Source organism: Odontesthes bonariensis, chromosome 8, assembly GCF_027942865.1.
Source record: "Odontesthes bonariensis isolate fOdoBon6 chromosome 8, fOdoBon6.hap1, whole genome shotgun sequence".
Taxonomy (NCBI): Eukaryota; Metazoa; Chordata; class Actinopteri; order Atheriniformes; family Atherinopsidae; genus Odontesthes; species Odontesthes bonariensis.
In genome coordinates, this window is record NC_134513.1 from 203131 (window position 1) to 228779 (window position 25649).

The 25649-nt window shown below is 45.3% G+C and overlaps 1 protein-coding gene across 1 annotated transcript in view; it reads left to right on the forward strand.

Annotated features, from left to right (window-relative positions):
• Positions 1-454: 454 nt before the first annotated feature.
• Positions 455-25649, forward strand: part of cdk17 (cyclin dependent kinase 17) — a 46011-nt gene continuing 20816 nt past the window's right edge. Inside the window, exons 1-5 of the mRNA XM_075471249.1 lie at positions 455-771; positions 16709-16853; positions 18561-18725; positions 20350-20483; positions 25041-25166. Coding sequence (XP_075327364.1) covers positions 16727-16853; positions 18561-18725; positions 20350-20483; positions 25041-25166 — 552 coding nt within the window. The 5' untranslated portion in view covers positions 455-771; positions 16709-16726. The remainder of the gene's footprint in view (positions 772-16708; positions 16854-18560; positions 18726-20349; positions 20484-25040; positions 25167-25649) is intronic.

Consider the following 25649-nt stretch of genomic DNA (forward strand, 5'->3'; position numbering starts at 1 on the left):
GTGAACAGGAGAGGCAAGAAGGGATCCTGTAAAGCTCGTCATGTTCTGTTTTGCCTGCAAACTCGGAATAAACCCACGATGAACTACATTTTGATGTTTTTGGACCTTCTTACTGCGTAAACCAGAAACTCACAGTGCGCCAAGTAACTATTTGAGTTTTGTTTAATTTTAGTTTGGTAACCTTTAAGACAAAAGTCATTTTTTATTTTTTATTTTATTATTTTTTTCATAGACAAATAGTCACTACATTCCAAATTGTTTCCTTTTCATGTCCCGCCCTCCTCAAAGCTCGCTCAAACTACAGCAGTCTGCTCTGTTATGTGGATAAAAATCATCTCCTGACATGAAAGGACTTTTATTCTGAAACCGGAACCTCCGTTACAGTCCCGTTTGTTTTGAAAGCGCTGATAGAAAATGACTCCTCTGCGGTTTTACTCTGAAAGGACACCGGAAGTCCTCCATCATCGCTGCTAGCTTAAACGGTTGCAGCCCTCCTGTATCTCGACGCTGGCTCCTCCAGCCTCTTTAAAGGCTTCACCGCAGAACTAAGGACATTTTCGGGTTGGCCAGGCCCGTCCGGTCGGCCTGTGTTTTCTGGAGGATAATTTGTTGATAATTTGCTTCCCTGCCGGAGCGTTTGGACCCGGAACAGAACCAAACGGAGCTGTTTTCGGCCGCTTCGGTGGGCGGATAAAGCGGAGGAGGCATCCGGGCATCCGGCCTGGCAGCTCCGGGGAAGCGGCTGGATACCACGGAATTGATCATTTTCAGGTAAATTTGCCCTAAATGCCATCACAGAATGTGATGTATTATGTCCGATAATGGACGCCGCCGCGGTACGTAGGAGCGTGGAGATGAACCCGGGGAGGAAGCGGGACTCTGTGCATATTCTGCAGCTTTCAGCTGTGAAACTGTGCGTGTTTCAGCGGTAAAATGTGTCTTTGACCTCAGGTGTGTTCACCTGGTGCAGGTAGAGTCAGCCAGGCGGAACATGACTCCTTAAAAACTCTCATTTTGTATATAAATTCTGTGTAAAATCAGTGTTTCAGGACATCTTCAGGCGCCATATTTGGCCCCAGATTGTGAGACTTTGCTTCATATTTACCCAGCAGCAGGTCTGTGGGTTAAAAAGATTCATTCAGCTTCAGTGAAGGCATTCAGAATGAAATAAGCAAGTTTTATTTATTTATTTCAGTTTAAAGATGAGCCGAGGGTGAATGTTCTGTTGCAGTGAGCATCCTTCAGCAGGAAACCTGACCCCTGACCCCTGAACCTGACCCCTGACCCCTGACCCCTGAACCTGACCCTGAACCTGACCCCTGACCCCTGCACCTGACCCCTGACCCTGAACCTGACCCCTGACCCTGAACCTGAACCTGACCCCTGACCCTGAACCTGACCCCTGACCCCTGACCCTGAACCTGAACCTGAACCTGAACCTGACCCCTGACCCCTGACCCTTGACCCTGAACCTGAATAAGGAGGCATCATCATCAGTGGTGCACGTGCACATGTGGGCTGTCGGCTCCCCTAAAGCTGAAACACACTGAACATCGTAATGATTTTATTCTGCTGTCAGACTTCCTGTTTGACCTGATTTTCATCTGGAACAACTGGCAGCTCCATCTTTAGTGGCTGCTGCCCCACATTCAGATGTGGGCTGCTGGCTGTGGGACTGATGCAGCCCAGAGGACAGAGTAATTACCCTGCTGCCCCCCCCCCCCCCAATGCAGCAGAGCTGGTGTAGATCTGCATCATGGATCCTGGTCCAGAGTCCTGATCAGCCTAATTTCTTTCTGTTCCTGGAACCTTTAAAGTGTCCTGATCAGCAGTTCTGCAGCTTCCTGAAGCTCTCACAGTTTCTCTTTGGACATTTCCTGCTTCTTCCCTCATCTTCAGTCCAGTCCTTGTACCTGAGCATCTTCAGAGGAATGTGTTTTTTCTTTGTTAAGCCACTTAACTCTGAGCTGTGAAGCATTCAGGCAGGAAAAAGGCTCCTAACTAAAGGGATGAACCAGTGCTGTGTCCACATTTTAAACTGGATCTTTAGGCACTTTGTTCCCAGCAGCCTGTCACAGACACATCATTTCTTTAGCTGCATGTGTGAAAAACAGCAAAGATAACACAGTGTGACAGACAGAAAACAGGATTTCTGCAGCAACAAGGTGATTCCCAAAGAGCTGTTAGCTGAAAACTTGGCATATCTCAGCATGGTGTGCAGTGTGTCCTTAAAACATTTGAGGAAACTGGACAAGTGGAGGACAGAAGAAGAAGTGTCAGGCCTAAAGAACTATCTCCAGCATATGAACAGGATCTGAAAGTGATGTCCTTAAGAAAGAGGAAAACATCCAGCAAAGACCTGACACAGGAGCTGAGAGATGCATCTGGACCTTCAGCTGATCCATCTGCTGCTGGCCCAAGCCTCATCGGGGGTCTCAGAGAAAGACGTCCCTAACAGACTTTCTGTGGGACCTGACTAACTCCTGGGCTCAGTTCAGACTGGATGCAGAACAGATGAACAGCAGTGAGAAAGTTATGTGAGGAATGTGAGTTCATTGTGCCCCCCCCCTCTCTGTCAGACTCGGTTAAAGGATGACATCATCAGCATAGAAACATCTTATTGCAGCATGAAGCCCCTCCTCAGGTCTGCTGGTGCTCAGGAACATCACGTCCTGTAGGTGGGATTAAGTTGGTTTGATTGGCTGATAATCTGAGATTAGGCCGTGGCGTTGTTAGAGCAGCAGACAGGGATTACACACGTGCACACGCACGTGCACACGGAGGTTTCCTGTTGAAATAAAGAGTTTTTTTATTCATGTTGCAGGGCTCACGGTGAGCTCGGGTAAAGTTGACCCTAAAGTTTCTGACATGTGGCCCCACAGCTTTTATACTCTGTTCTGCATCCGTTTGCTTCTTAAGAAACAAAAGAGAAAAGAAAGTGAAAGTGATGGAGTCGCTTGTTGTTGAGGTTTCAGTCTGCGGTTCGCTCAGCTCAGTCGGGTTGGTGTTTACTTACATCCTGGGTTACAGACAGGAGGTGAAAACTTAAAGGAAGAACATCTGGAGCTCTAACGTACTGCGTCTCAAAGCAAACATCTGGATCAGGATGAATAATATGGAGTAAACATGAAGTGTTGTTTACACTCTGTTCTAATTTAAGGTCTGTTTTAGACAGCGAGGCGTGGGATGGTTTCAGGAAGCTTCCATCAGAGCCGAGGCCGACAGATGTTCTCAGATGTTCTCAGATGTTCTCAGATGTTCTCAGATGTTCTCAGATGTTCCCAGATGTTCCCAGATGTTCTCAGATGTTCCCAGATGTTCTCAGATGTTCTCAGATGTTCTCAGATGTTCCCAGATGTTCTCAGATGTTCTCAGTTGTTCTCAGATGTTCCCAGTTGTTCCCAGATGTTCCCAGATGTTCTCAGATGTTCTCAGATGTTCCCAGATGTTCTCAGATGTTCTCAGTTGTTCTCAGATGTTCTCAGATGTTCGCACAGTCATGGGCGTCAGTTTGATTTCAGAACTGCTGGGGACAATTACTATAAACCTGAATAAGGTTTGAAAAGTGCTGGGGACAATTACAAGCTTGGCCCATTACTTCTGAATTGAGGTTTCATGATAAATAATAGGCATCGCATTAGATGATGCGTATTGACGCGATATTGTCCCCATATTAAAAGTTAAAAGCCATCTGCGCGGTCTTGTTTAGGCTGTCGGAAACATCCTGTTCGGTTATTGCACAGCCCTTGACACACCAAAAAATCTCAGACAAACCTCGAAAAAGCATGAGTGCATCAGGAGCCGTAGCCTGGCTGCAAACAGCCCTCGCCCTGACAAAGTTTTCAAACATTGCCAGGCTATGAAACAACGGGCAAGAGTGAACGAGCAGCAACGCCTCTGTGAAATAAGTTTTCATTCATTGTCTCTCGCCTGGTATGCATCATAAACACTGACGAATCTTCACCTGCAACACCAGCGACGTCTTTCATCGCTCGTTCCACTGTAACAGACTGAGACCGCCAGCGCAGTGTGTGGGAGCCAGTGACGGACTGGGGTAAAAACACGGCCCTGGCATTTTGCAACCACAAGCGGCCCCGTAGACCAGCATTTGCCAAAAGCCCCCCCCCCCCCCCCCCCCCCCCCCCCCACACACACACACACACACACACACTTCACCACATGACGCATACTGTAAGCATTTATTGACGCGCAATGTCATACTACATAAATGGCAAAGAAGATGGAATGATGAGGCGATTCGCAGCAGTAATTACTTGCAACACACAGACATATAGAAAAATGGTGACAGCGCACCACATCAACATCCAAAACTCAAGTTTCAGAAGCCGAAATTAAGCTTCAAACTAGAAACAACAGGCACCGGGCATCAAACTTGCCTGCACGCACGCACGCACAGACAGACACACACACACACACACACACACACACACACACATTCGTCCACTTGTTTTTGATGTCCACTTCGCTCCTGCACCCTGTGTTTATATGCAAAAGTCCCTTCTTTAGATCGCTGTCCACTCGAGAGAGACCCATGACAAGACAGTTATGGTAGTCCAACTTCTATGCTAACCAGTCCAGAGCTAAATACAAAGCAACATGGAGATACTGTAAAATTGTCAGCTAGACAAGCCGTCAAATCGAGAACCCATTACCAAGTCATGAAGATAGGAATAAGAACAACTACAACAGCCCTGCCATAGATTACCAGGCAGTTACCACAAGCTAAACAGGTTTACACATCGTGAAAAGTGTGCCTTGTATTACTCTTTAGGTTAGCCAGACTAGCCACAGACCAGCTTATGACAGTAGGCTACACACTGATTTAGAAAAGTGAGTGACAATACAGACAGACCCTACGTGAAGGAGATGAGATGAAATATAAAAACAAATAGTGCCACGGCGGACACAATGATTAGTGGAAATCCTTCGGCCCCTACCTTGTCTTGTTCGTAGCGTCTGTGCAACACATCTTGTTAATATCCATATTTGTGTAGTTGCTATCCCATTGTGAACGTATTTCTTGGCGATTGCAGAGAAAAATCTGTTCAATTCGTCCCTCTTTTTCTCCGCTCCCCCCTTCTGTCGTTTAATACCTCCTCCTGGTCCTCGATTCATTTTTTTAAAATTGTTGTAAGTAATCCATCCGCGACATCTACCGTCCCCGTTTATCTCTTACTTTTACCAACAAGCTACAGAATGTTGAATCTTCTACGTTCTATTTTTTTTTGGCGGGAGCCGGTAAATGAAATTCCCACAAGGCAGTGCTTTACTCCAGTTGTCTCAAACACATACAAAATATAGATAGATATACATTTCTTTTATTTTAAACATTTTTACATCGTACGAAGATATATTCAGATGAAATAAAATAATGTAATGTAAATGAACCATAATAAAACGCATCATCAAGGTCCCACCGTCAGTGTGTAATGTATAGCGAGTTCAGTGGTATATATAGCGAAAAGGTGCCTTTGAAACGTCAGTAAGAAGGAACTTTTTAGGGTGACGAGGGAGCGTGATGAGCGACCGTGACTGCTCAGTCCGTGCCTGGTGGGAGCGCATTCAACATAGTTGCTGTTCAGCAATGGGGGCTGATCGCAAGCGCATTCATACAAGGAGAGTGAAAGCAGAGCGGATCAAATAGTCTTTGGTTAGGAGAATGCCATGATATAAAATTATAGTTTTTAGAAAAAGCGGCGTTTGCACTTTCTCTACTTTTTGAAAGTGGTGGGGACAAATCTGCTCGTCAGACAAAGTGCCGGGGACGCGTCCCCACCGTCCCCGGCGGAAATGACGCGCCTGCTCACAGTACAGAACCATAGATATGATGGAGCTGAGAATCCCACCTGTAGAGATGCTGTTTTCATTTAGAATGAACCGTTCTGCAGGAGGTGTCTGCTCACTGCAGGGGTTCCAGGTTCCATTCCCGGCTGGTTCTGTCTGTGGGGAGTCTGCATGTTCTCCATGCGGGGGTTCTCTCCGGGTTCTCCGGCTTCCTCCCACCGTCCAAAGACATGCAGGTCAGGTTAGCTGGTGTCTCTGTGATGGCAGCCCACCTGTCCAGGTGAACTCTGGCCCAATGACAGCTGGAATGGGCTGCAGCCCCCCCACGGCCCTAAGTTTGATTAAGCGGGTTTATGAAATGGATGGACGAATCAGTGAGTTAACTGTGATCTCCAGCTTATTGTCAGATTAAATCTAAAATCAGTTGATGCTCGGCTTTATTAATAGCTGTTAGATCATGTTCATAGTAATGGTTCTGAGGCCACGTCCCACACAGCTCACCATCTGCTGCTTCTTCACTTTAACAATGAAAGGATTCATCAGTCAGATCTCAGCTCTTTGAACTAAACTGTAACGTCTGTCTTTGGGAACCAAACTCCAGACAAACTGGATTATTCTGCAGATCTCCTCTTCTTCTTTTTTTACCCTACAGGGAGTCTGTAACCACCCGCTTTCTTCCTGAAGGGTTAATCACCGGCTCCCAGACCAGCGTTATCTGCAATCAGTGCCAATAAAGTGCATCAGAAGTTCACAGGAAGCAGCTTTGAAAGGGCTCTGCAGACACTCCTGAGGCCCAGAGGGAGAATAGTTGGGCCTCGTTGCTGTTTGATGCAGCCACCTCTAATTAATTCTGTCTGAAATGTGGCTGTAAGGACCAGAGATTCATGTTATTCTGTTATCTGTCAGGCTGGGGCCTCGTTCATCATCATCTGGATGACAGTGGAGCGAGGCTTCTACATAAAAACTACAGAAAGATGCTGATGTTAAAAGTGTGTTTGCACAACAAATGTTATGGAACTTTCATTCATATGGCAGCACATTTAAAATAATGCTAAAGGCTATACACTACTATGATTAATCGTGATTAATCAGGGAAATCATGTGATTAATTAGATTAAACATTTTAATCGTTGCCCAGCCCTAGTTAAAATCTTCTTCTGGGGGAAGAAATAAAACGTCTGTTCCACCGAGTTTACTGAAGAAGAAGAAGCTTTACTGTCATCGAACAAGAATAAAAGAAACTGCGTTCTGCAGCATCTCTTTAGCAGCTAAAATGAAACATAGAACAGAATAAGAGTAATAAATATTAAACATGTTCTACATAAAATAGTTTATTTGATAATTAGCCAAATTCTCTCATGTTCCTTTGAACACATGATAACTTCTGTTTTATTTTGGATTACTTCATATCAAACATGCAAAGAACCTCAAATACTTTTCATTCTTTCTTTAAACATCTCAAAACATTTTCAGAGCAAACAAAAGATGAATATTTGTTGTTTTTTTTTAATGCACAAGAGGAGAAAAGAGTTACTTTTAGTGGCAGGAGAAGCGCTGTTTGGACGTCATTTACTACCCAAATAACATAGTAAGGAGCAAAGATGAAGCCTTTGTTCATAGCAGCTGTTTTACTCCACTTCTCTGCAGTCTGGGAGGAGAAGCCGTTTGTTTTTCAGCTGTAACTTGTGGGATAAACTCTGGATGTTGGAGACGATAAGTTTGTTATTCAGCGCAGATTCAGAGCCGCCGCAGCAGACGTACAGAAACTATCTTCCTTTGGTCCAGAAATGTCTGCTGGGATGGATTTAAGGAAAATATTGAGTCTCCTTCCCAGGCTGGGATGTCCCACATTGATAGGATGATGGGGAAGAGCTCGGTCTACAGCCCCCCCCGTGTGGAGAACACCTGCTGCCCAAGGCCTCGGGCGAAGGGAGGTGGGTCCGTCTCTGGGAATGTTGGGGCGTGAGAAAAAGGCGGAGGAGCTGATGGAGGGAGTCAGAGTCCTGTTGTTCGCTCCTGTAAGACGACCTCGTATCTCTGTGTAGTCACGCTGGTTTGGGTGGTGTGCTGTTGGGTGGAGGTGGGTGGAGCCAGTGATCTACAGCAGAATAAACCATCACATCACATTACATTACATCACATTACGGTCATTTTGCAGACGCTTTTATCCAAAGCGACTTACAATAAGTGCGTTCCACATCGGTAGGCAAAAGAACTTCAGCTCACAAGAAATCAGAAGTGCATTTCCTTCCAAAACCAAACAGCTAAGAGCAGAACTAGTGCTAGAGTAAGTGCGATAAGTTAGGTACCTAGACAGATGGGAAGACAATTTAGGAAACAAATAAGCGCGTAAGGAACTAGGACGAAGCAGGTGATGTCCTAAGAGGGCGAATCAGGGTAGTGTTTCCTGAAGAGGTGGGTTTTCACATGTTGGGATCTCCCAGTTTCCCTCTCCTCTGGAATGTTCCATATCCAGCTGAATGTTTGAATTACCTCCCAAACATCCCGACAGGAAAACACACATTCTTGGAAGTCGCTTCCATCCAGCTGTGTCCATCCAGCTGTGTGTGTGTGTGTGTGTGTGTGTGTGTGTGTGTGCCCGAGGGGCCGGAAGCTGCTCATTAGCTCTGATCTGATGTTCCTTCAGACAGACAAACATCATGGAGGCTTTAGGTGCTGCTGCTCTCTGACAGGAAATCACCTTCTGATGCTGCTGTGGTCACAAGTGATCACTTTACATCACTTTACATTACTTTGGATCACTTTGCATCACTTTACATCACTTTACATCACTTTACATTACTTTGATCACTTTACATCACTTTACATTACTTTGGATCACTTTGCATCACTTTACATCACTTTACATCACTTTACATCACTTTACATTACTTTGATCACTTTACATCACTTTGCATCACTTTGCATCACTTTACATTACTTTACATTACTTTGCATCACTTTACATCACTTTGCATCACTTTGCATCACTTTGCATCACTTTGCATCACTTTACATCACTTTGCATCACTTTGCATCACTTTACATCACTTTACATCACTTTGCATCACTTTGCATCACTTTACATCACTTTGCATCACTTTACATCACTTTACATTACTTTGGATCACTTTACATCACTTTGCATCACTTTACATCACTTTACATTACTTTGCATCACTTTACATTACTTTACATCACTTTGCATCACTTTACATTACTTTGCATCACTTTGCATCACTTTACATGACTTTATATCACTTTACATCACTTTAAATCACTTTACATCACTATATCACTTTACATCACTTTACATCACTGCATTACTTTACATCACTTTGCATCACTTTACATGACTTTGCATCACTTTATATCACTTCACTTTACATCACTTTGCATCACTTTACATCACTTTACATCACTTTGCATCACTTTACATCACTTTACATTACTTTACATCACTTTACATCACTTTGCATCACTTTGCATCACTTTACATCACTTTGCATCACTTTACATCACTTTACATTACTTTGGATCACTTTACATCACTTTGCATCACTTTACATCACTTTACATTACTTTGGATCACTTTACATCACTTTGCATCACTTTGCATCACTTTACATTACTTTACATTACTTTGCATCACTTTACATCACTTTGCATCACTTTACATCACTTTACATTACTTTGCATCACTTTGCATCACTTTGCATCACTTTGCATAACTTTGCATCACTTTACATCACTTTGCATCACTTTACATCACTTTACATCACTTTGCATCACTTTACATCACTTTACATCACTTTGCATTACTTTGCATCACTTTACATCACTTTACATCACTTTGCATCACTTTACATTACTTTGGATCACTTTACATCACTTTGCATCACTTTGCATCACTTTACATTACTTTACATTACTTTGCATCACTTTACATCACTTTGCATCACTTTACATCACTTTACATCACTTTGCATCACTTTGCATCACTTTACATCACTTTGCATCACTTTGCATCACTTTGCATCACTTTACATCACTTTACATCACTTTACATTACTTTACATCACTTTACATGACTTTACATCACTTTGCATCACTTTGCATCACTTTACATGACTTTATATCACTTTACATCACTTTAAATCACTTTATCACTTTGCATCACTTTACATCACTATATCACTTTACATCACTTTACATCACTGCATTACTTTACATCACTTTGCATCACTTTACATGACTTTGCATCACTTTATATCACTTCACATGACTTTACATCACTTTGCATCACTTTACATCACTTTACATCACTGCATTACTTTACATCACTTTGCATCACTTTACATGACTTTGCATCACTTTATATCACTTCACATGACTTTACATCACTTTGCATCACTTTATATCACTTCACTTTACATCACTTTGCATCACTTTACATCACTTTACATCACTTTGCATCACTTTACATCACTTTACATTACTTTGGATCACTTTACATCACTTTGCATCACTTTACATTACTTTGGATCACTTTACATCACTTTGCATCACTTTGCATCACTTTACATTACTTTACATTACTTTGCATCACTTTACATCACTTTGCATCACTTTACATCACTTTACATTACTTTGCATCACTTTGCATCACTTTGCATCACTTTGCATCACTTTACATCACTTTACATCACTTTACATCACTTTACATCACTTTGCATTACTTTGCATCACTTTACATCACTTTGCATCACTTTACATTACTTTGGATCACTTTACATCACTTTGCATCACTTTGCGTCACTTTACATCACTTTACATCACTTTACATCACTTTACATCACTTTGCATCACTTTGCATCACTTTACATTACTTTACATTACTTTGCATCACTTTACATCACTTTGCATCACTTTACATCACTTTACATCACTTTGCATCACTTTACATCACTTTGCATCACTTTGCATCACTTTGCATCACTTTGCATCACTTTACATCACTTTACATTACTTTACATCACTTTACATGACTTTACATCACTTTGCATCACTTTGCATCACTTTACATGACTTTATATCACTTTACATCACTTTAAATCACTTTATCACTTTGCATCACTTTACATCACTATATCACTTTACATCACTTTACATCACTGCATTACTTTACATCACTTTGCATCACTTTACATGACTTTGCATCACTTTATATCACTTCACATGACTTTACATCACTTTGCATCACTTTATATCACTTCACTTTCCATCACTTTGCATCACTTTACATCACTTTACATCACTTTGCATCACTTTACATCACTTTGCATCACTTTACATCACTTTATATCACTTTACATTACTTTACATCACTTTACATGACTTTACATCACTTTGCATCACTTTACATCACTATATCACTTTACATCACTATATCACTTTACATCACTTTATATCACTTTACATTACTTTGCATCACTTTACATGACTTTACATCACTTTGCATCACTTTACATCACTGCATTACTTTACATCACTTTACATGACTTTGCATCACTTTATATCACTTCACATGACTTTACATCACTTTGCATCACTTTATATCACTTCACTTTACATCACTTTGCATCACTTTACATCACTTTGCATCACTTTATATCACTTCACTTTGCATCACTTTGCATCACTTTGCATCACTTTACATCACTTTGCATCACTTTATATCACTTCACTTTGCATCACTTTGCATCACTTTACATCACTTTGCATCACTTTGCATCACTTTATATCACTTTATATCACTTCACATGACTTTACATCACTTTGTATCACTTTATATCACTTCACATGACTACATCACTTTGCATCACTTTATATCACTTCACTTTGCATCACTTTACATCACTTCGCATCACTTTGCATCACTTTGCATCACTTTATATCACTTCACTTTGCATCACTTTACATCACTTCACTTTGCATCACTTTACATCACTTTACATCACTTCACTTTGCATCACTTTACATCACTTTGCATTACTTTACATCACTTCGCATGACTTTACATTACTTTGCATCACTTCGCATCACTTTACATCACTTTACATCACTTTGCATCACTTTGCATCACTTTGCATCACTTTATATCACTTTGCATCACTTTGCATCACTTCGCATCACTTTACATACATTTATATCACTTCACATGACTTCGCATCACTTTACATCACTTTGCATCACTTTACATCACTTTGCATCACTTTACATCACTTTGCATCACTTTACATCACTTTGCATCACTTCGCATCACTTTACATCAATTTATGTCACTTCACGTCACTTTGCGTCACTTTACGTCACTTTGCGTCACTTTACATCACTGTACATCACTTTGCATCACTTTGCATCACTTTACATCACTTTACGTCACTTTACGTCACTTTGCGTCACTTTACATCACTGTACATCACTTTGCATCACTTTGCATCACTTTACATCACTTTGCATCACTTTACATCACTTCGCATCACTTTGCATCACTTTACATCACTTTACATCACTTTACGTCACTTTACGTCACTTTGCATCACTTTACATCACTTTGCATCACTTTGCATCACTTTACATCACTTTGCATCACTTTAAATCACTTCACATCACTTTACGTCACTTTGCATCACTTTACATCACTTCGCATCACTTTGCATCACTTCGCATCACTTTACATCACTTTGCATCACTTTAAATCACTTCACATCACTTTACGTCACTTTGCATCACTTTACATCACTTCGCATCACTTTGCATCACTTCGCATCACTTTGCATCACTTTGCATCACTTTACATCACTTCACATCACTTTACGTCACTTTGCATCACTTTACATCACTTCGCATCACTTTGCATCACTTCGCATCACTTTGCATCACTTTACATCACTTTGCGTCACTTTGCATCACTTTACATCACTTTGCATCACTTTGCATCACTTTACATCACTTTGCATCACTTTAAATCACTTCACATCACTTTACGTCACTTTGCATCACTTTACATCACTTCACATCACTTTACGTCACTTTGCATCACTTCACGTCACTTGACATCGGTGAGGCTGCAGGTTAGCTTTCTGTAGTTATTTTACCTTCTGTTACCTGGAGCTTTCAGAGGAAACCAACCCTGTCTTTTCCCAGTCTGCACGCATCTACACAAACACGTGCACGCATTAGTGCACAGCAAACTGTTACCTGGGCCGCAGCTGAACGACCTGCCTCCCACAGAGTGAGTGTGTGTGGTGATTATAGCCGGGTGAAGATAAGAGGATCAGCTAACCTGCATCTCTGTTGGTGATTGGAGGGAGAACACACTGTGATGCCTTTGGGTTGACCTCAGGCCTCACATGCACACACACATGTACACACACATATACACACACACACACACACACACACACCCCAGGGCGTCGGGCCTCAGCTTCAGAGCCGGTCGCCTCTCAGCTGACAGGGAGGCAGCAGGGTTAGGGGTCAGCTCATCTCCATCTTCTTCTTCTTTCCTCGCTTTAAACCATTAATCCATTCTTTCTTCTTCTTCCTGAAACTTGTTTTTGTTTATTATTTGTTGGGTTCTTTGTTTCTTATCTCCATGGTAACGGTTAGCATGTGATGTTGTGATCTGTGAAATAAGGAACCTGCTGGGATGTTATTTGTCAGCTGAAGAACTCCTGAAATAACTGGATTTAACTCACAATATGTCCTTTCTCTGGACAGCAGTTGTTCTGCTTCAGAAGCTTTTCTCTCCTTCAGTTTGTCTGAATCTGAGCTGAGTTTCTCAGTCAGGGAGCCGTGATGCAGAGTTCCTCCAGCTCCTCCAGGACCAGATGGGGCATTAAAGCCCTCCTGTTCAGGTCTACCCCGGGGCTTCCTCACAGCTTGGTCTGCCTGCATCCTCGGGTTGATCCAGTCACAGAGAGAGACTCTTTTGTGTACGAGGGTTTAGGGTACGAGGGTTTAGGGTACCAGGGTTAAGGGTACGAGGGTTTAGGGTACGAGGGTTTAGGGTACGAGGGTATAGTTTACCAGGGTTTAGGGTACGAGGGTTTAGGGTACGAGGGTTTAGGGTACGAGGGTTTAGGGTACGAGGGTTTAGTGTACCAGGGTTTAGGGTACGAGGGTTTAGTGTACCAGGGTTTAGGGTACGAGGGTTTAGTGTACGAGGGTTTAGTGTAAGAGGGTTTACATGCTCACAGAGGGTTATTTCAGCTGCCCCCTCTGGCTCAGTCATGCTGAAGCTCCTGTTTGGTTTCTCTGGGACCAAACAAAGCTCCTTTCAGAGCGCAGCGCCCACCGCCCGGCAGCAGCTCCGATGCTCTGTGTGTTCACGTTCTTTCAGCCTCACAAACACATACTTGTAACTGTACTGAGTGGGGTTCAGCCAATGGGGGGGGTGCTGATGATGCCGACTCGCTGATGAGAAGTCTTCAACTTTATATTTGTGCTCCTTTTGTTTGTCATCGGGCAGAAAAGCTCAAAAACAAACTTTTATTTAGGCCGTTTTTCCACCGTTTAATCTGAAAGTCAGTGAATCAAAAAACATTCCAAGGTGAAAATGTCCAGAAAGAGTTTATTTAAGCAATATCAGCTTTATAATATCTGCTGGTGGAGCCCAGGCTCACCTGGTGAAACCAGGAAATGAGGAAACATTCCAACGGAAAGATCCCCAACGTGTTGAGAACCTGACAAAATACCGGCTGTTTACAATTTTGTTCCCACGAATTCGGCGCTACTAAAGCTAGCCGCAGTGAGCTAACGCACTTCCGGTTATTTTCACAAAATAAAATACCCGTTGCCTTTTATCATAGGGAAAGCCATTACCATACAATTGGTGCTTTTGTTTTGAAAACAGGAAGTGAACCTACCCTCGTTGTAGCTAGCTTGAAACGGCCGTTTTGACAGGAAATGACGATCAGCGACGTCACGTTACGTTGCATCTTGGGTAGTTTGAGTATGAGTAGTAACCTCATGATGCATACCCAACATTTAGGAGAATCTAGTATGCATCCGGGAACTTCTGCCTTACTCAAATTCGCGTACTAACTCAAAAGGTTAGGATGAGTAGGAGAAGTATGAGGTTTTGAACACAGCCTCCATTATTTTCCCACTCTCTATGTTCTTCTTCTTCTTCCTCTTCACATTCACACCTTCACCCACGGCCCCCAAATCAAATGTAGAACTGTGAAGCCACATTTTCTCCTTCATTACATCCGGTTTCTGGGGAAAAAGAGGATGGAGTAAAAAAAGCAAAGAGGACATGGGTGGAGGTGGGAGGAGTGGGTGAAATTAGGTTTTCCTTGTCGTCCTTTGAAGTTCCCCCTTCAGAATTCCCTTGATGCCCCCGGGAAGCATCCAGAGGAGCTGAGGATGCTGGGAATCTGGGTCAGATCGAGTGTGAATATCTGGAGATGCTGCCGGAGAATATGAGCTGGGTCTCCCTCAGTCTGTTTCACTGACACATATGAAGGATGGGCATGTTGTGGGGTTCATTATGAAAAGCAGCAGAAGCAGGTTAGGGTTGTTTTGGGTTGTTTTGGGTTGTTTTGAGTTGTTTTGGGTTGTTTTGGGTTGTTTTGAGTTGTTTTTGGATGTTTTGGGATGGGTTGTGTGTTGTGCACATGTGTTCAGGCAGATGTCACATGAGCCTCTGTGTGTTCAGCTCAGATAAACCCGGCTGTGTTACACTTCTCTGTTCGGAGACAAAGAGCGTTTATCTCATGGCCTGTCAGCGTGCATGTGAATGTGCACGTTCGGGCAGAATGTGTGTGTGAGCTCATTTCTGAGTTTTCAGCCTCTTTGGGGGAGTTTTCTGACCTTTCTCACCCAGCTGTGGGACCGCTCACTCGCTTTTCCTGAGCGTGCGTACGTGACATCATCAGATCTGCGTGCTGATGGCGCCCAGTGGCCACCATCACGTTCCTGCTGGAACCATCACACTGAGACTGAAGTGTGGCCAGCTTTATTTAAAACTGATAAGATCATGGTGGTTTTCATTGTTTGCAACATTTCCTAAATGAAAGAAATCTGCAGAGCTGTTGGATGCTGGTGGTGCAGCTTTGTGGGGTAGAGTAACCCTAACCCAAACCTTTTGTGGGATAGGGTAGGGGAACACTAACCCAGACCTTTTGTGGGGTAGAGTAGGGGAACACTAACCCTGACCTTTTGTGGGGTAGAGTAGGGGAACCCTAACCCTGACCTTTTGTGGGATAGGGTAGGGGAACCCTAACCCTGGCCCTTTGTGGGGTAGGGTAGGGGAACCCTAACCCTGACCCTTTGTGGGGTACGGTAGGGGAACCCTAACCCTGACCCTTTGTGGGGTAGGGTAACCCTAAGCCTAACCCTTTGTGGGGTAGAGTAACGCTAACCCTTTGTGGGGTAGAGTAACGCTAACCCTTTGTGTGGTAGGGTAACCCTAAGCCTAACCCTTTGTGGGGTAGAGTAACGCTAACCCTTTGTGGGGTAGGGTAACCCTAACCCTTTGTGGGGTAGGGTTACCCTAACCCTTTGTAGGGTAGGGTAACCCTAAGCCTAACCCTTTGTGTGGTAGAGTAATGCTAACCCTTTGTGGGGTAGGGTAACCCTAAGCCTAACCCTTTGTGTGGTAGGGTAACCCTAACCCCTAAAAGGAGCTGAAGAGTTGCAGAGTAAAAAGGTGTTCTGGACCCAGATGAACCTGCATCATTTCCTGTGGCCTGGAGCAGCAGCGTGTGATTTAAGCTCGTATGCAGAGTGAAAGAATGTTGGATTAAAGCAGCTTTGTTATTCTTCTGGGACCTACAGGCGCTCCGTTAACATCCTTAACATGTCGCTTAGCTGACTCTGTGTTTGTGTCCCTCAGGCCGGCCGCCGCCCTGCGATGGAGAAGATGAAGCGGATAAAGAAGCGCCTCTCGCTGACGCTGCGCCCCAGCCAGACCGTCGACGAGTCTCTGTCCGAACTGGCCGAGCAGATGACCCTGGAGGACGGCGGCACCAAGGACAACGGTAACATTAACCTCGTTTACTCAGGGAACAGCTGCAGCTCTGCGTCATCAGGTTTCAGGTGCCCCCCCCCCTCACCTGTTGGAATGCAGCCAGCTGCCTGCAGGTGTGGGAGCTCTGATCACTGATCAATAACACGCCTCTCAGGTGGCGTAAGCGGACCACCAGGACACGTATTACAAAATAAAATCACAGGAGAAAGATCAGCTGGATGATCAGGACATCCCATAATACCATCATACGGGTCAAATAATTTAAATAAAGGGTATTTCCCTGATGAGACACACTGAACCATACACATGAGTTACCGTTAATATTATCCCTCACAGATGTGTTCACATCTGTTTAACCAACACATCTGTTTAAATTAGCTTTTGTTAGCTGCTCTCATATAAAAACATCTGATCAATGATCAGGAAGTCTGTGTTTCTGTTCATTCAGGGACATTATTTTAACTTTTTATAGGACTTTAATTCTGGAATAACCCTTACCCCGGGGTTAGTGTCGGCTGCTGCAGCATCCAGGAGCTCCACCCTCTCACCACATGACGGACGCTCTAACCGTTTTCCTTCTTTCTGATAAAATCCAAATGTTTTTGTCAGACTTTAGATGTAATCAGCTTGTTTTACCACAGCTTGTAAATGTTAAATAATATGAAATATGATTAAATATATTCTGAATTATGAGGGTTTATAAATAAATTAATAATATTAAGTGTTTTCTGAGTTCATTCGTGAGCTTTCTGTGCTCAGAATGTGACAGAAGAACAGATCCAGCCGTCCTCTCAGAGTCTTCCTGTGATGTAACATCGTGGGCTAACTTCCAGTCAGCTGTCGGAGGACATGTGACACCGGTTAGCTGCCACTCGTGACCAACAGAACGATCCATCTTTCCCTGAACATTTACAGCTGTGGGGTAAACCTCTGGTGGTTATCCACATTAACCAGAAGTGGTGACGCTTTAATGGCTCGATGAGAGGGGAAGTGAGACTCCTGATGTACTGATGGAGCCGTTTAAAGGAGCATTCAAGCTGCTCAGCTGTAAACAGCCTCAGTAACCCATCACCTTCTCTTCTTTCACACGCTAACTGAGGCCTGCAGAGTCTGAGATGTAGCTCTTGGGTTTCTGACCTTGGGGTGACCTTTAACCTTTAACATGCTAACTGAGGCCTGCAGAGTCTGAGATGTAGCTCTTGGGTTTCTGACCTTGGGGTGACCTTTAACCTTTAACATGCTAACTGAGTCCTGCAGAGTCTGAGATGTAGCTCTTGGGTTTCTGACCTTGGGGTGACCTTTAACCTTTAACATGCTAACTGAGGCCCGCAGAGTCTGAGATGTAGTTCTTGGGTTTCTGACCTTGGGGTGACCTTTAACCTTTAACATGCTAACTGAGGCCCGCAGAGTCTGAGATGTAGTTCTTGGGTTTCTGACCTTGGGGTGACCTTTAACCTTTAACATGCTAACTGAGGCCCGCAGAGTCTGAGATGTAGCTCTTGGGTTTCTGACCTTGGGGTGACCTTTAACCTTTAACATGCTAACTGAGGCCCGCAGAGTCTGAGATGTAGCTCTTGGGTTTCTGACCTTGGGGTGACCTTTAACCTTTAACATACTAACTGAGGCCTGCAGAGTCTGAGATGTAGCTCTTGGGTTTCTGACCTTGGGGTGACCTTTAACCCTTTACCTAAAGTTCTGTGTCCTTGTTGTGTTTCAGAGCCCTTCATGAGGAACGGCCGCCCCCCCACCTCACACAGCATGCACTCCTTCCTGCACCAGTACACCGGCTCCTTCAAGAAGCCGCCCCTCCGCCGCCCTCACAGCGTCATCGGCGGCTCCCTCGGGTCCTTCATGGCCATGCCGCGCAACGGCAGCCGCCTGGGTGAGACGGTTAGGCTAACCCATACACCAGCTGGGGGGGGACGGTTAGGCTAACCCATACACCAGCTGGGGGGGACGGTTAGGCTAACCCATACACCAGCTGGGGGGGGACGGTTAGGCTAACCCATACACCAGCTGGGGGGGACGGTTAGGCTAACCCATACACCAGCTGGGGGGGGTGACGGTTAGGCTAACCCATACACCAGCGGGGGGGACGGGACGGTTAGGCTAACCCATACACCACCTGGGGGGGGGATTAGGCTAACCCATACACCAGCTTGGGGGGGTGACGGTTAGGCTAACCCATACACCAGCGGGGGGGACGGGACGGTTAGGCTAACCCATACACCAGCTGGGGGGGGGGATTGTGGTGTTGGAGGCAGTTTGAGGTTCCTTTGGGGCTGTTTCCACAGACGGGACCCCCTGAGTGGACCCTGTCCCAGATAGACGGACTTAAAGCTAAAAACAGAACAGTTAAGTAGGACATCGATGCTGCTCAGAGAGAAGGAAGGCAGGAGGTGGTGTTTGAGGGGTGGAGTAAAGAAAGAATGAAACCATGTAAGGTTTCTGGGTAAAGGAATGGATTGAGTATAAGAACATAAGATGAAGGAAGGAAGGAAGGAAGGAAGGAAGGAAGGAAGGGAAGATGTTAGACAGCAGGAGATAAAGGAGGGTAGGTGAGAGTAGAAGGAAAGTTCAAAACCTTTAAATCATCTGATCTGTCCCACTTTCCCTCCTTTATCTCCGGCTGTCTAACATCTTTCCTCCATTTCTCCACCTTCCAGTAATTATGTTGCCATCCACAGCTCTGCATTGAAGTGGTTTGTTACTCGTCCAGTAGAACCTTCTCCGTTATGGTCGGTGACCTTTCCTCTAACAGTGCTCCTCTCTCCTGCGGAGTCCCTCAGGGATCCATTCTTGGCCCTATCCTCTTCTCATTGTACATGCTACCACTTGGGTCAGTTAGCCAGGAACAACCTTTCTGTCCACCATTATGCAGACGATTTACACATTTATCTACCATTGAAGCCACATAGTAACAGTGCACAATGTTCTGTGTTTAATTGTGTTGCTGATATAAAGCAGCGGTTGGCCCAAAGTGCTCTCCATTTAAATGAATAAACTGAATTTATTGTGTTATCTAAGTGCCTTGAGATGACATTTGTTGTATTTGGCGCTATATAAATAAAAATGAATTGAATTGAATTGTTTGGGGACACTGTGGGAGTGACCTTTGACCTTTGATCTGAGTTCGGACGAACACATTAATTATGTCGTCAGGACTAGTTTTTTCCAGCTGCGTCTCCTGGCCAAAGTTAAAATGTTTTTAAGTCGTCATGACCTTGAGAAAGCCATCCGTGCCCTAATAAGTTCGAGGTCAGACTATTTTAATGCCCTTTATGCGGGCGTCTCCCGGTCTTCTCAGTCGCCTTCAGCTGGTGCAGAACGCTGCTGCCCGTCTTCTAACCAACACCAACAGACGTGTGCACATCACTCCTGTTCTTAACTCCCTCCATCGGCTTCCTGTCCTTTATAGAACTGATTTTAAACTTTTGATGTTGGTTTTTAAAGCTCTTAACAGCCTCGCTCCATCGTATTTATCAGACGTGTTTCCATGTTTTCAGACATCGTTCATGAGAACCTGAAGATGGGCTCCGATGGGGAGAGCGACCAGGCGTCTGGAACGTCCTCCGACGAGGTTCAGTCCCCGACCGGCGTCTGCCTGAGGAACCGAGTCCAGCGGAGGATCTCCATGGAGGTGAGACCCAGTCCATTAAACCTCCGCCCTGCTAATGGAGTGGTGCTAAAGTAAACCTCCGCCCTGCTAATGGAGTGGTGCTAAAGTAAACCTCCGCCCTGCTAATGGAGTGGCGCTAAAGTAAACCTCCGCCCTGCTAATGGAGTGGTGCTAAAGTAAACCTCCGCCCTGCTAATGGAGTGATGCTAAAGTAAACCTCCGCCCTGCTAATGGAGTGGTGCTAAAGTAAACCTCCGCCCTGCTAATGGAGTGGTGCTAAAGTAAACCTCCGCCCTGCTAATGGAGTGGTGCTAAAGTAAACCTCCATCCTGCTAATGGAGTGGTGCTAAAGTAAACCTCCGCCCTGCTAATGGAGTGGTGCTAAAGTAAACCTCCGCCCTGCTAATGGAGTGGTGCTAAAGTAAATCTCCGCCCTGCTAATGGAGTGGTGCTAAAGTAAACCTCCGCCCTGCTAATGGAGTGATGCTAAAGTAAACCTCCGCCCTGCTAATGGAGTGGTGCTAAAGTAAACCTCCGCCCTGCTAATGGAGTGGTGCTAAAGTAAACCTCCGCCCTGCTAATGGAGTGGTGCTAAAGTAAACCTCCGCCCTGCTAATGATGTGGTGCTAAAGTAAACCTCCGCCCTGCTAATGGAGTGGTGCTAAAGTAAACCTCCGCCCTGCTAATGGAGTGGTGCTAAAGTAAACCTCCGCCCTGCTAATGATGTGGTGCTAAAGTAAACCTCCGCCCTGCTAATGGAGTGGTGCTAAAGTAAACCTCCGCCCTGCTAATGGAGTGGTGCTAAAGTAAATCTCCGCCCTGCTAATGGAGTGGTGCTAAAGTAAACCTCCGCCCTGCTAATGGAGTGGTGCTAAAGTAAACCTCCGCCCTGCTAATGATGTGGTGCTAAAGTAAACCTCCGCCCTGCTAATGGAGTGGTGCTAAAGTAAATCTCCGCCCTGCTAATGGAGTGGTGCTAAAGTAAACCTCCGCCCTGCTAATGGAGTGGTGCTAAAGTAAACCTCCGCCCTGCTAATGGAGTGGTGCTAAAGTAAACCTCCATCCTGCTAATGGAGTGGTGCTAAAGTAAACCTCCGCCCTGCTAATGGAGTGGTGCTAAAGTAAACCTCTGCCCTGCTAATGGAGTGGTGCTAAAGTAAACCTCCGCCCTGCTAATGGAGTGGTGCTAAAGTAAACCTCCGCCCTGCTAATGGAGTGGTGCTAAAGTAAACCTCTGCCCTGCTAATGGAGTGGTGCTAAAGTAAACCTCCGCCCTGCTAATGATGTGGTGCTAAAGTAAACCTCCGCCCTGCTAATGGAGTGGTGCTAAAGTAAACCTCCACCCTGCTAATGGAGTGGTGCTAAAGTAAACCTCTGCCCTGCTAATGGAGTGGTGCTAAAGTAAACCTCCGCCCTGCTAATGATGTGGTGCTAAAGTAAACCTCCGCCCTGCTAATGATGTGGTGCTAAAGTAAACCTCCGCCCTGCTAATGGAGTGGTGCTAAAGTAAACCTCCGCCCTGCTAATGGAGTGGTGCTAAAGTAAACCTCCGCCCTGCTAATGGAGTGGTGCTAAAGTAAACCTCCGCCCTGCTAATGGAGTGGTGCTAAAGTAAACCTCCGCCCTGCTAATGGAGTGATGCTAAAGTAAACCTCCGCCCTGCTAATGTAGTGATGCTAAAGTAAACCTCCGCCCTGCTAATGATGTGGTGCTAAAGTAAACCTCCGCCCTGCTAATGGAGTGATGCTAAAGTAAACCTCCGCCCTGCTAATGGAGTGGTGCTAAAGTAAACCTCCGCCCTGCTAATGATGTGATGCTAAAGTAAACCTCCGCCCTGCTAATGGAGTGGTGCTAAAGTAAACCTCCGCCCTGCTAATGGAGTGGTGCTAAAGTAAACCTCCGCCCTGCTAATGGAGTGGTGCTAAAGTAAACCTCCGCCCTGCTAATGGAGTGATGCTAAAGTAAACCTCCGCCCTGCTAATGGAGTGATGCTAAAGTAAACCTCCGCCCTGCTAATGGAGTGATGCTAAAGTAAACCTCCGCCCTGCTAATGGAGTGATGCTAAAGTAAACCTCCGCCCTGCTAATGGAGTGGTGCTAAAGTAAACCTCCGCCCTGCTAATGATGTGGTGCTAAAGTAAACCTCCGCCCTGCTAATGGAGTGGTGCTAAAGTAAACCTCCGCCCTGCTAATGATGTGGTGCTAAAGTAAACCTCCGCCCTGCTAATGGAGTGGTGCTAAAGTAAATCTCCGCCCTGCTAATGGAGTGGTGCTAAAGTAAACCTCCGCCCTGCTAATGGAGTGGTGCTAAAGTAAACCTCCGCCCTGCTAATGGAGTGGTGCTAAAGTAAACCTCCGCCCTGCTAATGGAGTGGTGCTAAAGTAAACCTCCGCCCTGCTAATGGAGTGGTGCTAAAGTAAACCTCCGCCCTGCTAATGATGTGGTGCTAAAGTAAACCTCCGCCCTGCTAATGATGTGGTGCTAAAGTAAACCTCCGCCCTGCTAATGGAGTGGTGCTAAAGTAAACCTCCGCCCTGCTAATGGAGTGGTGCTAAAGTAAACCTCCGCCCTGCTAATGGAGTGATGCTAAAGTAAACCTCCGCCCTGCTAATGTAGTGATGCTAAAGTAAACCTCCGCCCTGCTAATGATGTGGTGCTAAAGTAAACCTCCGCCCTGCTAATGGAGTGATGCTAAAGTAAACCTCCGCCCTGCTAATGGAGTGATGCTAAAGTAAACCTCCGCCCTGCTAATGGAGTGGTGCTAAAGTAAACCTCCGCCCTGCTAATGATGTGATGCTAAAGTAAACCTCCGCCCTGCTAATGGAGTGGTGCTAAAGTAAACCTCCGCCCTGCTAATGATGTGGTGCTAAAGTAAACCTCCGCCCTGCTAATGGAGTGGTGCTAAAGTAAACCTCCGCCCTGCTAATGGAGTGGTGCTAAAGTAAACCTCCGCCCTGCTAATGGAGTGGTGCTAAAGTAAACCTCCGCCCTGCTAATGATGTGATGCTAAAGTAAACCTCCGCCCTGCTAATGGAGTGGTGCTAAAGTAAACCTCCGCCCTGCTAATGATGTGATGCTAAAGTAAACCTCCGCCCTGCTAATGGAGTGATGCTAAAGTAAACCTCCGCCCTGCTAATGGAGTGATGCTAAAGTAAACCTCCGCCCTGCTAATGGAGTGATGCTAAAGTAAACCTCCGCCCTGCTAATTATGTGGTGCTAAAGTAAACCTCCGCCCTGCTAATTATGTGGTGCTAAAGTAAACCTCCGCCCTGCTAATGGAGTGGTGCTAAAGTAAACCTCCGCCCTGCTAATGGAGTGGTGCTAAAGTAAACCTCCGCCCTGCTAATGGAGTGGTGCTAAAGTAAACCTCCGCCCTGCTAATGGAGTGGTGCTAAAGTAAACCTCCACCCTGCTAATGGAGTGATGCTAAATGTCCACAGAAGGTGGTCTCCTGCCCCCTGCTGGCAGAGGAGCGTACAACAAATTTGTTTCCACTGTCGCACACGCAGACCTATTTTTTTATGATCATATTATAATAATATTAATTATTCTCTTCACTCTGCAGCACTGTTTGGGCGGAGCTTAAACTCGCCTCACGCTGCAGCACTGTGTGGGCGGAGCTTAAACTTGCTGCATGACTGTGTGGGTGGAGCTTAAACTCGCCTCACGCTGCAGCACTGTGTGGGCGGAGCTTAAACTCGCTGCATGACTGTGTGGGTGGAGCTTAAACTCGCCTCACGCTGCAGCACTGTGTGGGCGGAGCTTAAACTCGCTGCATGACTGTGTGGGCGGAGCTTAAACTCTCCTCACGCTGCATCACTGTGTGGGCGGAGCTTAAATTCGCTGCATGACTGTATGGGCGGAGCTTAAACTCGCTGCATGACTGTGGGCGGAGCTTAAACTCGCTGCATGACTGTGTGGGCGGAGCTTAAACTCATGACTGGGCGGAGCTTAAACTCGCCTCATGCTGCATCACTGTGTGGGCGGAGCTTAAAGCTGCGGTCGGCAACTTTTTTTTAGTCATATTAGCTTGAACTGTCATGGGATTCTGGAAGTAGAATATTAAATAGGCTGTTTAGGTAAAATAACGAAATCTGTAGCTCCCTCTGAAGCCTGTAATCATGCTTGCAAAAACCGAGCGCTCCCGGCTGTTTTTAACCAATCAAGTTAGGGGGGAGGAATCCTACCTGTCAATCACAGCTTGTGCACACGCTGCTGAGCGTGAGTCTGCCCCAGCTTGTGTGCGCTCACACTGGTGTGAACTCACGTGCACAACCTCGTCCACAGAGGGGGAGGGGTTTGGGGGGGCGATTCGGAGCTTGGTAGAGGTTGGGGGAGGGACCTGAAAGTTGTCAGTTCGAATTTTCCGACTTTAGACTCGCAATTTTGAAAACCTGCCGACTGCAGCTTTAAACTCGCCTCACGCTGCAGCACTGTGTGGGCGGAGCTTAAACTCATGACTGTGGGCGGAGCTTAAACTCGCCTCACAGGTCGTGTGGCAGAACATTTCCTCTCCTCTCACTTTGTGCTGGTAACTGACAGAAATGTGAGATATCTCCTTATATTTGTGTGTTTTAGGACCTGAATAAGCGCCTGTCCCTGCCTGCTGATATCCGAATCCCCGACGGTTACCTGGAGAAGCTGCAGCTCAGCAGCCCGCCCTTCGACCAGCCGCTCAGCCGGCGCTCCCGCCGAGCCTCGCTGGTCAGTTCAGGTGTTTGTGTCTGTTTGTGTTTCTTTATTGCTTTGCGGTGCTTGCACTCATATTGCCAGACTCCCCCTGAGCTGGTTTCCATGGCAACTGACCCAGTGAGACCCAGGGATGGATTCATCTGGAGTCACCTCCCCCTTTCAGTCCCTCAGATTAGATGATAAAACTCTGCAGATCTTTGTGTAGCAGCAGTGAAACCATCTGGAAACGGAACCGTAGGAACATCTGCATCATCCCACTGAGTCTGAATCTGTCGTTCCACGTTACATTTACAGTTTTTAAGTCAAGTGAGAGTTTACCACTGTGGTTTAAACATGGCTGTTTATCATGTTCAGGTTTAGGTTTAAACATGGCTGGTTATCATGTTCATGTTTAGGTTTAAACATGGCTGGTGATCATGTTTAGGTTTAGGTTTAAACATGGCTGGTTATCATGTTCATGTTTAGGTTTAAACATGGCTGGTTATCATGTTTAGG